Source organism: Zootoca vivipara, chromosome 15 (genome assembly GCF_965207765.1).
Source record: "Zootoca vivipara chromosome 15, rZooViv2.hap1.1, whole genome shotgun sequence".
In the NCBI taxonomy this organism is placed as follows: Eukaryota; Metazoa; Chordata; class Lepidosauria; order Squamata; family Lacertidae; genus Zootoca; species Zootoca vivipara.
In genome coordinates, this window is record NC_142598.1 from 35,189,793 (window position 1) to 35,204,915 (window position 15,123).

Sequence of the window (15,123 nt, forward strand, 5' to 3'; positions counted from 1 at the left end):
AAGTATATATAATGTAAATCAGGTTACACAGTTCCAATGCGCCATTCACAGAATGGTATTCATCTTCTTACCCTTTCTTCAGTTATGATCCTAATAAGCTTTACTTGGAAGTAAACATTTCTGCAATGAGCCTCCTTTCCAAGATTACTAGGATAGGACAAGTCAATGATTGCTGAGATGAAGAACGATTTAATGATCTGCAATGGGGCTAGACCTGGGCAAGTTGCTAACCAGCTCTCCTTAAGGTTTCCTTTACTTCTTGAAATACTTGCCAAGTCTGGTTGAACTTAGTGGGCCTTGCTCCTGAGTAAACATATTTCGACTCCGGAGCCACGGTGCTTTAATCTTATCAGCATTATAGATGCTCAACGAATGCCAGGTCAGCTCTATAACATTAGCACCATTTCATCACAATGGCAAAGATTTGCTCACTGCCAGCTCTTTCCTTCATTTCAACAGGGCTGAGGAAACCTCCATCCTCCCCACAAAGAACAAATCTGCATGTTTCCAGGGAGCTATCCATTCTTTTGGACAGGGCTCTCCACGAGGAAAACACCTATACACCTTCATCATGTGATATTCGAGGTGTGTGTGTGTGTGTGTGTACTAGGTATTATTAAGCTCAGCTGGGGGTTTGGCAAAGAGCTTAGAGGAGATACCGGTAGACTGCAATCCTGCCCAAATGATACCGTAGCAGGGGAGGTCCTTTATAAGTCCTGGAACCAATCCTAGCTGGGTTACCTTTCTAAGATGCTCATAATACAACGTTACATTTCTCCCATGGTGGCTGAGCATTTTGTTTAGCGCGTGTGTGTAGAGCTGTAGCTATGGGGGGGTAGCCAGGTTTTTTGCTCTGGGTGAAGCCCCTTGGGGCACCATTGAAGCTCCCAACCTGTGTGTTTGTACGCAAATGCACGTGGGGGGTGCCAGGCTAGGTCTTTGACCAGGGTGAAATAAAGCCTTGTTCCGCCCCTGCCCTGGTCTCTCTCTCTCTCTCTCTCTCTCTCTCTCTCTCTCTCTCTCTCTCTCTCTCTCTCTCTGTGTGTGTGTGTGTGTGTATCTGTGTCTGTCTGTGCTCTGTCTGTCTATCTATCTATCTATCTATCTATCTATCTATCTATCTATCTATCTATCTATCTATCTCTAATCTTCTTTGTTCATATATATACACGTCTCTCTGTGTGTATCATACAGTATATATCTTCAATGTTAAGCAAGTGGAGCTATTTCTTGCCATGACACCCCTATTTTCCTGCTTATAACCCCCCCCCTTAAGGAATACTACTGTGCACCATAGCTGCCAAGTTTTCCCTTTTCCCGCGAGGAAGCCTATTCAGCATAAGGGAAAATCCCTTTAAAAAAGGGGATAACTTGGCAGCTATGCTGTGCAAGGCTGGAAGGAGGCAAACGTGACCCAGAGCAGCTGCCAAGGATTCCCTCCAAAGGGAAGGGCTGCCTTTTTTTCCACGCGGCCCCGCGACCCTCCAGCTTCCTTCGCCTGCCTGCCTGCCTGCCTGCCTGCCTGCCTGCCTGCCTGCCTGCCTGCCTGCCTGCCTGCCTGCCTGCCTGCCTGCCTGCCTGCCTCCTTCCTTCCCTGCCCGCCAACTCACCCAGCACCACAGCGAGGATGGTGGCCAGGAGGAGCCAGTTGTTCTTCAGGAAGCGCCTGCAGTTGAAGCCCCTTTTCTGGACGAGATCTTTCGCCATGGTGGCTCGTTGGTGATGGTGGTGGGAGAAAAGACGCGCAGGAAGGAGGAGGAAGAGGATGAGGAGGACCAGAGACACGCTCGCAAGAGACGGAGACAGTGAGAGGAGCCGGCGAGTCTTTCCCTCAACGGCAGAACGGCTCTCGCTCGCTCGCTCGCGTTCGGCCGGCTGCTGGTTTCGCTGGAACACGCGCGTGCGCGTGTGTGGAGAGAGAGAGAGAGAGAGGAAGGACTGGGACGGGGCGCTGCGGGGTCTCTCGCGTCTCCTCCTCCTCTCGCCGCCGCTGCTGGTGCTGCTGCTGCTGCTGCTGGCGGAGTCTGCCTGGCTCTGCGGCTCCGAGATAGCCAGGCGGAGAGCAGGAGGAGAGGTGTGGTGGTGGCAGCAGCGGCGGTGCCTCTGCGCGTGTGTGGCGGGAGGGCAGGGCGCGCGCCGTCTCTGTCAGGTCAGGCACATCCAAAACACCTGGCATAAGACGCTGCGCGCGCGGCGCTCTCCCTCTCTCCCTCCCTCCCCCCCTCTCAGAGTCACTTTGCATCACCACACGGCCGGGGGGGGGGAGGAGACGCCTTTCCTCAGCGAGCGGCGCTTGCGCTTCCTCCTCGTGCCCGCAGGTGCCAACTCCTTTCGCCCCCCGGGGTGCCCGAGCAGCACCCACAAAAATGCTCCATGAAACCCACAGGGCTGTGGCTCAAGAGCCGGGGGCTCGGGGTGTGGGTGGGTGTGGATTCGGAGCCCTTTCGTGAGGCGCTCGGACGACCCGCGTGGGGCGCGAAAAGGCGCTGCTGCGCTGCTGCTCTGCGCTAAGCGCGCTTCCAAGAAGCCCCGAAGGGGCGGCTGAGGGAGAGGATGGCGGGGCATAGGCGGCCAGGGAGATTTTCATCGTCCGCCGCTATTGCTCAAAGCGGGGGTGCAGCAGCGCATCTCGTTCTGGGTGCCCGTTCAAGGGTTCGAGTCGAGCAGGCGGGTGGGCGAGCGAGCGAGCGAGGGAGGGGCTTCCTTCTCTGTTTCTCAGGTGAATCGCCACCCGCGACCCTTGAGCGACCCCGCTCTGAGAAACGAAACGGAAAAGGCGAGAAATTCAGAGTAGCCTAGAGAAATGCGCGCGAAGGAAGAAACTATCATAGAATCATAGAGTTGGAAGAGGCCACAAGGGCCATCCAGTCCAACCCCCTGCCAAGCAGGAAACACCATCAAAGCATTCTTGACATATGGCTGTCAAGCCTCTGCTTAAAGACCTCCAAAGAAGGAGACTCCACCACACTCCTTGGCAGCAAATTCCACTGCCGAACAGCTCTTACTGTCAGGAAGTTCTTCCTAATGTTTAGGTGGAATCTTCTTTCTTGTAGCTTGAATCCATTGCTCCATGTCCGCTTCTCTGGAGCAGCAGAAAACAACCTTTCTCCCTCCTCTATATGACATCCTTTTATATATTTGAACATGGCTATCATATCACCCCTTAACCTTCTCTTCTCCAGGCTAAACATACCCAGCTCCCTAAGGTGTTGCTCATAAGGCATCCTTTCCAGGCCTTTGACCATTTTGGTTGCCCTCCTCTGGACACGTTCCAGCTTGTCAGTATCCTTCTTGAACTGTGGTGCCCAGAACTGGACACAGTACTCCAGGTGACCTCTCTTTGGTGCTCTCTTCGTTTTTATTTGTTCACTCTTCATCTCTCATTTCATTTTTCATTTTGTACACCACCTTTCGATATTGCTATACACAAGGCGGTTTGCAAGCATAAGAAAATGAATTTTTAAAAAAGGTGTTTAAAAAAGCACCCCCCCTACATTTATTTATATGCCACCTTTTTCTCCCAAGGAGCTCAAGGTGGAGTATTTCCAAATGTATTTCCAAAGTCTTTAGTGAGATTTTTTTAAATAACAAGACAGACCATCTCTAGCTTTCTCCTTGGCTCTTTGAAATCTCTATATAGATGTGGATAGAGATCTTTAAAAAAAACCAAATAACTCATTTCACACCTATTAACAGCAGCGAGAGCAACTGTGGCAAGATTCTGAAGACATTTTTATTTAGGCAACTTAAATTACTGTACTGGTATTCAAATAGTCTGGCCCTTCTAGAATTGCTCTTCTAGAAAATATTTCCAACAAGTTCAAAGTAGCTAGGGGGCATACTGCAAGGGACTGATTTTTCGCAAAGTGGCATTATTTTCTGTTATTTACAGATGAAGAAGAAGCCCTGGCCATATGGTCCCTCTTGTTTATTACAAGTTCTGGATTTTATGAAAGTGTACAACTGCTAACTTATTTTCAAAGCTAAGGAGGGTCTGATGTGGTTTAAAATTGGATGGGGATGGTGTGTTGATAACCCTACATTGCGGATGACCCTTGGGTCCCTTCCACCTCTACAATTCACTGATTCTGAGTCTATGTTTAGGCAGACCTATGTTCTTTATATTTCTGCTGAATTACTAGTAATTTTGGAGCAAGGGAAACGATGGTGTTAACTCTTCATTCCTTCATTCATTTTTTATTCTTTTTTTCATTTTGCAAGTCTGTATGAGAATTCCTAAGATTAAGGAAGTGCCTACTACTTGCATGGAAAATATTGTTTGTCTTCTGGTGGATTTTATTGTTATATATGACTCAGTTCTTTTTGTTACTTTTGTTTGTATGCAAGAATCCCCTCTCTTGTTATGATTTACAAATTTCAATTTTAAAAAGGCGAATGAGCCAAGCACTTGCAGCAATGTACAAAATGCTTACCTGCTTTGTATCACATCCCCCTTGCCGCAGAACCAAGGAAGAAAACAGAAAAACCAATAAAGAAAAATAACAGCATACACCTTTCCAACTTGTGAAGCAAACAAAGATGCATAGAATCATAGAGTTGGAAGAGACCACAAGGGCCATCCAGTCCAACCCCCTGCCAAGCAGGAAACACCATCAAAGCATTCTTGACATATGGCTGTCAAGCCTCTGCTTAAAGACCTCCAAAGAAGGAGACTCCACCACACTCCTTGGCAGCAAATTCCACTGCCGAACAGCTCTTACTGTCAGGAAGTTCTTCCTAATGTTTAGGTGGAATCTTCTTTCTTGTACTGTAGTTTGAATCCATTGCTCCGTGTCCACTTCTCTGGAGCAGCAGAAAACAACTTTTCTCCCTCCTCTATATGACATCCTTTTATATATTTGAACATGGCTACCATATCCCCCCTTAACCTCCTCTTCTCCAGGCTAAACATATCCAGCTCCCTAAGCTGTTCCTCATAAGGCATTGTTTCCACGCCTTTGACCATTTTGGTTGCCCTCCTCTGGACACGTTCCAGCTTTTCAATATCCCTCTTGAACTGTGGTGCCCAGAACTGGACACAGTACTCCATGTGAGGTCTGACCAGAGCAGAATACAGTGGTACTATTACTTCCCTTGATCTAGATGCTATACTCCTATTGATGCAGCCCAGAATTGCATTGGCTTTTTTAGCTGCTACATCACACTGTTGACTCATGTCAAGTTTGTGGTCTACCAAGACTCCTAGATCCTTTTCACATGTACTGCTCTCAAGCCAGGTGTCACCCATCCTGTATTTGTGCCTTTCATCCCCCCCAAGTGTAGTACTTTACATTTCTCCCTGTTAAAATTCATCTTGTTTGCTTTGGCTCAGTTGTCTAATCTGTTAAGGTCATTTTGAAGTGTGATCCTGTCCTCTGGGGTATTAGCCACCCCTCCCAATTTGGTGTCATCTGCAAACTTGATCAGGATGCCCTCAAGCCCATCATCCAAATCATTGATAAAGATGTTGAATAAGACTGGGCCCAAGACAGAACCCTGTGGCACCCCACAGGGTGCAGATGGATAAACATTATGTTTGTGGAATTAGAGACTATTTCATTTCATTTCTAATCAACCTTTCAATCGGCACCAGGTTCACAAGTTGCAATATCAATTCCATCAGGCATGGTTTCTCCCAAAGCACCCTGGGAACCGTAGTTTGTTATGGATGCTGAGAATTGTTAGAAGACCCCCTATTCTCAACACAGACCTACGGTTCCCAGAGTTCCCAGGGAAGAGGGATTGGTTCTTAAAACATGCTGGAAATCCTAGTCTTTGACTGTTTTAAGTGATATGATACTATTCTGAATGTATATTGCAGGTGGGACTGAGAAAGGAAATCTTAGAAAGAGAGTGTGTTGCAGGGGGTAGTGGGCTGGGTTCAAGCTAAGGTTTAACTGTGAAGACACTTCTCAGTTGTTTATTAGGTTGTTATGATAAAACAACCCAGGTCCCTAAGACCCAGGTGGCTCTTAGGGACCCAGGTGGCTCCAGCAACCCAGGTGGCTCTGTGGGTTAAACCATTTAGCCTAGGGCTTGCTGATTAGAAGGTCAGCGGTTCGAATCCCTGTGGCGGGGTGAGCTCCCGTTGCTTGGTCCCAGCTCCTGCCAACCTAGCAGTTCGAAAGCACATCAAAATGCAAGTAGATAAATAGGTACCGCTACAGGGGGGAGGTAAACGGCGTTTCTGTGTGCTGCTCTGGTTCGCCAGAAGCAGCTTTGTCATGCTGGCCACATGACCTGGAAACTACTATACGCCGGATCCCTCGGCCAATAATGCGAGATGAGTGCGCAACCCCAGAGTTGGTCACGGCTGGACCTAATGGTCAGGGGTCCCTTTACCTTTACCTTCATGATAAAATGGGATAACCTGATGGACACTACCTTGACCTCTTTGGAAGGAGTAATAACTTTAAAAAAATGAAATTAACAAATAGTTATTTTAGAAATGGGCAAAACACAAGAAATAAAAACAATGTAATGCAAAATATGAACATTTTTGGTTAGTTATCAGCTCCCTCTTATGATTTAATTTGAATGATGTTAAACTGATTTTTATTTTATTTTTTGTATTAAAGGTTGACAGATATTGGCTCCCATCCTGGATGAAGATTGAGTTTGGTAGTTTTTGTACGGGTAACCAAACACAAATCTGTAATAAAAATGTCTCAATAAAATGAAAAAGAATTAAAGGTACCCCAGGCTGATGGATCACTCCTAGAACTGCTGAAGTTATTTAAAACTATGAACACAATACAGTAATGGAAAATGATGGTAAGAGATTCTATTTTGGAAAGGTTTGCAACTATCTATATCGTGTTCGCAATGAACCTACTTGGTCAGCAAACAAAAAGCAATATTTTATTATTTGGTGTTTCCCCCCCTTTAAATCCCTTTTTGATCTTCGTACTTATTCTGTAAGAGTTCACTTCCAATGCAACATTTTCCTCAAGCACAGGCCCTGAGGAATTAATCCCCAAAGGAATACACATGGGGAAAAAAGCATTACATTGGAATTACCACTGTCACGAAAAAAAAATCTCTGAGCCGCAGGGAGAATAGGATTCTGCTCTCAAGATTATCAAAATGACAAAATCATCGCTTGATAACCAGAGATGTAGTGCTTGACCTGTGACCTCCCCCCCCCCAGCCTTGGCACTGCCAACTGAGCTACACCACAGCTAATGTGACTGAGTGAAGGAACTCTGGTTTTTCTGACGGGCAGCTCAAGATACATAATCCAGTTTGTGTGCCCATGTACACAGTGCAGTCCTGGGTGTGGGATACTACCTAACCAAGAGCTAGGCAGTCCTAGATCGGTCTGTGTGCCCTTCCCCCTTGCCTTGCATGAGTTTATTGGAATCCAGCCTGTCATTGTTCTACTGTCCTTTAGATGCTGTTACAGGCACTCAGCTCCATGCTGTTGACCCTTAGCTCTGCAGGCTGGTTTGGGGGTTTGTCCAAAGCCCTGATGTTGTCACAACCTCTCTCCTGCTGCCTGTTGTCTTGCAACTTCTTGTTCGCATCTCAACCCCCAAAACTGTACCCTGCATCTGACTGGATTGCCCCAGCCCCTCTGGGCAGCATCCCAAAAATATAAACACATGATAAAACACCAAACTTTAGAAACTTTCCTGTACAGGGCTGCCTTCAGATGTCTTCTAAAAGTCAGATAGTTGTTTATTTGCTTGACATCTGATGGGAGGGCGTTCCACAGGGTGGGTGCCACTGTGGAGAAGGCCCTCTGCCTGGTTCCTTGTAACTTCACTTTTCGCAGTGAGGGAACTGCCAGAAGGCCCTTGGAGCTGGATTTCAGTGTCATTTTACACACCCATGAAAAAGAGGGTGTGTCCCAGAAAAAGAGGACATATGGCAACAGTAGACAATGTTCTTTACTTTCACTCCTCCTTGCTTTCTAGGTGACCTTTGAGCAGATCTGGAATCTACCCTGGTTGGTAACCTTGTGACAAATGGCAAGCCTGTATAAATTCTTGTGTAGATTGTTCCTCAGGTAAGCTTGATGCAGGGGTGGGCTTTGGTAATATGGCACCCTGAGAGAGGACAAAATTGGGCATCCTCCTCTAAATGTTTCTTAATTCCATATAATTCATTTTTGTACTGTTGCTTTTTTATGGATCTTCTCAACAGACTCACTGAAGCATCACATTATTGCGAAAACAAGTTGTTGTTGTTGTTGTTGTTGTTGTTGTTGTTGTTGTTGTTGTTGTTGTTGTTGTTTTGTGTCCCCTTGGGCATTGCTTGATATCTGATGGGTTCCCACACTTCATCTAGGGGATAAGTTTGAACTTGTTGTCCATATTGAACCTTTTAGTTCAATATGACATGGCCAAGACTTTCTGGGTGCAAACATTTAAGGGAAAATGTATTGCAAGGTAACCGCATCACAAAACACAACTAGAGTTTTGGAAATGTGTTATTTATAAGCAGTGAGAAAGTGCATTGTTCTCCGAGTTTTTGTCCTGGAAACATCTTGAAGATGCTATGAACTGGAAGTGAACACCATGTGGTGACTGGTAACTGGTAGGAATAAGACTGTGCTTAGCAATGAGCAGAAAGCAGATGAAATAAATGAGGCAGATACAATCATGTTGATTTCAGGTTCTCTCAGGTTCTCATTTCCCGCATCTTAAGTTCAATTTGGCATTTTGCCACATCTGTTTACTTTTTAAAAACTAATCAAAATGAACCAGCATTTTAGTGCACATTTCTCCTAGTATATACAATGTGTATGCAATTTGCCCAATACGTGTCTATGCTGTTTCCCCTAATATCTGCATTGTTATGCACACATTCCTAAGACTTGCATTTCTGAACCTCCCCCCCCCCCCCGCACGCTTTTTGGAGAATTGCGTTGCACATATTGTTTTCGGAAGCTGGTAGGTTCGCATTACAATGTGTTCTGAACCAAATTTCTCCCTCATCCCTAACTGTGAGTTGCTTTCTGTTCCTGATTGCTTTCTGTTTTCAGTGCATGCCTTGCATATCAGTACCTATTCAGTCAGGTGTAGAGCTCACGCAGACCCTCCAAGTGTCCCTATTTTCCAGCGACATCCCTGATTTAGAAAAGCCACCCCGGTTTCTGATTCGATCCTGGAATGTCCCACTTTTCCTTAGGATGTCCTTATTTTCATTGGAGAAACGTTGGAGGGTATGGAGTTATCTGACCCCACGAGCCATTTGAAGGCAATCCTGTATAGGGAAGTTGTTTTTTAAAATGTTTAATGTTTTATTAATGTTTTTATATGTGTTGGAAGCTGCCCAGAGTGGCTGGGGCAACCCAGTAAGATGTGTGGGGTATAAATATAGTAGTAGCATACCTGCCAAGTTGCTGTCAGAGAAATAAGGGACCGGGCCGGAAATAGCAGACCGGAAGTAGCGCTGCCGCCATTTTGGAACTGGGCGGAGCATGCTCAGAAGTGACTTTTGATGCTGCTTTGCCCAGTTCCAAAATGGCCGCCGCGCCAGAATAAACGGGAAAAAACAAAAAAATCCGTTTTTTTCAGCTAGGAACAGCTGGGAAAACGGGGATTTCCCGGGGAAAACGGGAGACTTGGCAGCTATGTATAGTAGTAACGTGATAATTATGGAATGGGACGTCTCTGTTTTAATCGAAGAAATGTTGGAGGGTATGGATCATATGTAAAAACACCAGAGCACCATAGGTCTTGAACTCAAGACCATTCCGCCATGTGTAAAATGACCTCTGATGCTGGATTGCAGAACCTTAACCAACTCTCCATTCATTCTGCCTATATTCAGCTATAACCAACCAATCAGAGCTAGCCTTATCACAAGGCCACCTAAGACAGATGCCTAAAGCAGCACCATATGGGAGACGGTATGTGCAATTGCCACTGCCTTTCTACTGCTTGCCAGCTACTTAATCCCCAGTCCATCTGCTTCAGCATCTGAGGACAGCAAGCGAGCTTAGCAGAAGGAAAGGTAGAGTGTGGTAAACAGATGAACTCAGATGATGCATCGTCTTATCAAGCAGGATAGGAAGGAGGTTCTACATGGCTGTTGTGAAAATCTGAGTTCTTCAGAAAGACCAATAATCAGATACCAAGGGTGTGGTATCTGAGAGGCTACATGCCAATAATTCAGAGTGTGAAGGTAAAATTGGCACTCATTGTAGGTGTAACCAGCACCCTCCAATCTGTCTTGAAGTAATTATGAACAAGACACACTTTTTTTTGTTCTATGAATATAATTTCAATGGCAGTTGACCTTGCTGTAAGCTCAACCTGGATGGTTCTCAGATTTTTGTAAATACATTGCAAAGCTCTTAAAGATCATGGCAGTATTGCATACACTCACATCAACGTTGATGTATGAGCTTTACGAACAAGAACATTTGGCTATAATCTCATGGAACCTTTTCCATAAATATGAGTTAAACCTTCATTGTTTAGTGAGAAAGGAATGCATTCAGTAGGTTGTATGAAGTTGTATACCTGTATTCCTGAAGAAGTGTCTCCAACCCCACCATCCAGCCCAGACACTGAGGTCCAGCTCCTAGGGTCTTCCGGGATTTCCCTCATTGCAAGAAGTGAGGTTACAGGGAACCAGGCAGAGGGTCTTCTCGGTAGTGGCACCTGCCCTGTGGAACGCCCTCCCATCTGATATCAATGAAACAAACAACTATCTGACTTTTAGAGGACATCTGAAGGCAGCCCTGTACAGGGAATGTTTGATGTTTTAATTTGGTGGAAGCTGCCCTTAGTGGCTGGGGCAACCTAGTCAGGTGGGTGGCATACAAAATAATAATAATAATAATAATAATAATAATAATAATAATGGCAAGTTGGCAAGAGTTTGTATTTACTTCTTTTAAATTACTGTATGCAGTGTGTAGTAACATATCATAATAGGAAACTAATTGTCTGTTGCCTTTCTGCACTTCTGTACTATTATAAATAATTAAATAATATTGGGGGTCCTACATGTAGTTACGTGAATATTTATACAATTAATGATTCCTGTAGGCAATGGGCTCTTAGCTTCTCTTTTCAAGTAGTACTGTGATGAAGAACTTTGTTCATTCATAAGGTTTAATAAGGGCTGTATAACTGAAGCACAATAATAAAGGCTGTATAATTGAAGCATTAAACTTTTCCTGTAAAAGATAAAGCAATAAATGGAATTTTAAAAGATAACATTTCCTGGAATCACCAGGAAACTGACAATGATTTTGATGGACATTTGCACCTTGAGCAACTTTCAGAAAACTTTCCTCCATGCACTCAAGATGCTCAAGAGAAAATGGGGAAATACTGGATTGTGAAACAAACCCTAGAATTTTACAGTCACCGGGCCAGATGAGTCATAAGAACCCAGTTAGGTGAAACAGTGATATTCCATTTCACACCAGAGATCTCGCTACAGGGGTGGAGGAAGGGGTGTGTGGTGGGTGCGGTCTGCCCCGGGTGTCACTCCTGAGGGTGTGTGACAAAATGCCAAGTGGCACTCACCATAGGGCCTGCAGCGTGCCTGAGCCATGCGTCTCTCCTGGGAGAGATGTGGTGGCTTGGGCGCGCGCAGGCTCTGCACTGCCCAAACGGTCCGTCCGCTGCCTCCCCCTCAGTTGTAGGGTGGCTGAGTGGGAGGAGGCAGGCAGACTCCAGAGGCCCCGCTCTCACCCCACCCCTATGGGCGGCTTGCCCCCGCCCCTGGGTGCGCTGTCCCAGGCGCCCAAGCGGCTTCATCCACCACTGTTTGGCTAGACATGAAACTTCAAGTGGCAGGCAAAAGTATAGTTGCATGCTACCCTAATCTCTGAGCGCTGTGAGATTTCAGGGGTTCTTGGCTCTTACCCCGGGGTTCATGTTTCCTTCAGAATGAGGTAGAGCAGAGACTGGTGTATCAGTTCAAAGGCTCTCAGCGGCACATTTGCATTTGCCTACCTGCTCATGTAAGTACAACTGAAGTGAAAGAGATTCAATGCTGGGCTTGATGTGTCAAAAGATTAGGACAGAACAAAGTCAGAACTAGGGGCAGGCTGGCTCAGCACACATGATAGTAAGGTATGGTGTTAACTCAGATACCTTGTTTCCTCCATCCCAAGATGTTTTCGGTGCAGATCTTGTAGGTCAGTTACTGGCAATGTTATTTGGGAAATGTGAGTAATAAACTTCTGGAGACACTTCATATTGCTTTGCGATGCCACCCAGAAACAGCCCTGCCTGTGATGTTTCATCTGTTGGCATCATTGCAACTGACTCTGGTTTTTCTGGTAGTTGCTTAACTAGGTGTGTTTCTTATCCATTCTGTTACTCCCACTTGCTGAGATTGCTTCACTCCTCAGAGTTCTTTGCAAGTCACACTGAAAGTTGGGTCTGGTTGTGGAATTTCCACACTGAAGGCCAGCACTGTTTCCTTGTCCAGATCTAACCTCATCTGTGGCATGGCACCTGCTATCTCTAGGCCTGGCTTGGACTTCAGGTGGTACAAACGTTGACCAGCCTATAATGTGGCAAAGGAATCCACAGTGTTTTCCAAAACGTATGGATTTGCCATCCTCTGGGGTGTTAACGGCTCAGCTCTCCAGGGATGATGAGTGTTAAAACGATTTCCCCTCTGCCCAGAAGAAGAAGAAGAGGAGGAGTTTGGATTTGATATCCCGCTTTATCACTACCCGAAGGAGTCTCAAAGCGGCTAACATTCTCCTTTCCCTTCCTCCCCCACAACAAACACTCTGTGAGGTGAGTGGAGCTGAGAGACTTCACAGAAGTGTGACTAGCCCAAGGTCACCCAGCAGCTGCATGTGGAGGAGCGGAGACGCAAACCCAATTCACCAGATTACGAGTCTACCGCTCTTAACCACTACACCACACTGGCTCTGAGGCCTGAGGCCATTTTCACAATCTGATGCCTACATCAGTTTTAGCACGTCCTGTGTCAGAAACAGGAGCATGGAGAACTTGCAGTGTATTGAATATACATTTGATTTAATACACATTTTGATTTCCCTACTGTTTTCTATTGTACCTTAACATCTGAAATAAGCAACACATCCCACAGACATTCTTAGAAGTAAAAATGGCTGAGGGGAGCTAGGTTGTATGAAGACCCTCCATATGCCCCTATTTTCCAGGACAGTCCCAGATTTACAGGATCTGTCCTGGTTTCTGATCTGAATTCAGAATGTCTCGGTTTTCCTTAGGACATCCCTATTTTCATCAGAGAAATGTTGGAGGGTATGGAGTTATGGGACCCCCCAAGCCAAGGAGATAAGTAACTACTTGGTTTATAGTGTTGCTCCATAGCAGAAGAACTCTAGGAAGCCAGTGTGGTGTTATGGTTAGAGTGTTGGACTAGGATCTGGGAGATCTGCATTCAAATTGCCACTCAGTCATGAAGCTCATAGGTAAAGGTAAAGGTAAAGGACCCCTGACAGTTAAGTCCAGTCATGAATGACTCTGGGGTTGTGGCGCTCATCTCACTTTACTGGCCGAGGGAGCTGACGTTTGTCCGCAGACAGCTTCCGGGTCATGTGGCGAAACCAGAGCAGTGCACGGAAATGCCATTTATCTTCCTGCCGGAGCAAGTATTTATCTACTTGCACTTTGACGTGCTTTCAAACTGCTAGGTTGGCAGGAGCTGGGACCAAACAACGGGAGCTCACCCAGTCAACAGGGATTCGAACTGCCAACCTTCCGATCGGCAAGCCCTAGGCTCAGTGGTTTAGACCACAGCGCCACCCGAGTCCTTGCTCATGAAGCTCATAATGAACTGCAGTTGCCATTTCAATGCCTATTCCCCCAGTTTGGAGTGGTGCTTTCGGAGCTCTTCGCTATATCCACCCTAAGAAAATGTGCTGTCCTCAGCAAACTCAGATCATTTATGAACATGTTAAAAAGCACCAGCCCCAATGCAGATGAGCACAGCCTTTGGCAGAAGGAAATTGTTGCACCAACTGACTTAAAATTCATGGTATGCCTTGCATGGTATGAATCGTGTAAAGCTGAAAGACCAGGTAACAACTGCTGAGTAATAGTGGAGTGAAAAAGAATGCAAATTCAGGACATGTGGTGATGGAGGGTGTGGAGAGGAATGAAAGGAAGAAGCAAATGCGGTGATGTCGTGTTTATTTGGAGCAGGGCTGTGTTTCCTTACAATATATATACCAAACTACCTTTTATTTCATTGCACAGATTTTTCCTGGTGCATATCCAGAAGGACACATTTCTTAAATGCCTCTCTCGCAACTGCCAGAAGCCAAAGCATTTTGGAAAGGAGTGGCCCAGTGGTCATGCAATTAGCTTCAGACAATACCTGCCAAATACCGGTAGGACTTTGGACAACAGAGGCAGAATGTGCCCGAGAAGATTATGATTCATAGGTAGAGAATGTCAAGACACAACTTGGAAGCGGTGTTTCATCTGAACCATGTAATACCCCCTTCTCAGTCTTGTGCAATGTAATTCTGTACATTTGACAAGGATTACCTCTGCAATGAAGTTAACTTCACAGAGCTAGCCAAGTTAAGATTAGAAAAAAAGAAAACTTCCGCCTTGAGGAATCTACAGAGACGTTGAAAGACTAAGCTGTGTTCATGCCACTTAAGAAAAGGTTAGGAGGAACCTCAAGACTGGTTTCTTTCCTGGAAAATGTTTTTTTTTTTTGGTCGTAACAAGATATAGTAGACAAAGCTCAAGTTATTATATAATGTTTGTGTTTAAGAGAGGGAGTGTCCTAGAACTTCTATATCACTTTTTATAGATGGTTGTACTGGACATAAAGAAGGCTGATTGCCAAAGAATTGATGCTTTTGAATTATGGTGCTGGAGGAGACTCTTGAGAGTCCCATGGACTGCAAGAAGATCAACCCTATCCATTCTGAAGGAAATCAGCCCTGAGTGCTCACTGGAAGGACAGATCCTGAAGTTGAGGCTCCAATACTTTGGCCACCTCATGAGAAGAGAAGACTCCCCATAAAAAACCCTGATGTTGGGAAAGATGGAGGGTACTAGGAGAAGGGGACGACAGAGGACGAAATGGTTGGACAGTGTTCTCAAAACTACGAACATGAGTTTGACCAAGCTGCGGGAGGCAGTGGAAGACAGGAGTGCCTGGCGTGCTATGGTCCATGGGGTCACGAAG

At 45.7% G+C, this 15,123-nt stretch overlaps 1 protein-coding gene and 1 long non-coding RNA gene across 3 annotated transcripts in view; one reads left to right on the forward strand and one right to left on the reverse strand.

Annotated features, from left to right (window-relative positions):
- SLC1A1 (solute carrier family 1 member 1) overlaps positions 1–2,221 on the reverse strand; it is a 42,405-nt gene extending 40,184 nt beyond the window's left edge. For both annotated transcript variants that reach the window (XR_015947146.1, XM_035141042.3), the window contains exon 1: positions 1,611–2,221. Coding sequence is in view for 1 of the 2 variants with exons in the window: in XM_035141042.3 (XP_034996933.1) it covers positions 1,611–1,707 (97 nt within the window). In the remaining variant the exon portion in view is untranslated. The remainder of the gene's footprint in view (positions 1–1,610) is intronic.
- A 4,415-nt stretch (positions 2,222–6,636) lies between these two features.
- On the forward strand, positions 6,637–14,300 carry LOC148683443 (uncharacterized). The gene is made up of 3 exons (XR_015947253.1): positions 6,637–6,774; positions 7,920–8,011; positions 14,175–14,300. It is a non-coding gene; the product is annotated as an uncharacterized LOC148683443 (long non-coding RNA).
- Positions 14,301–15,123: the final 823 nt, after the last annotated feature.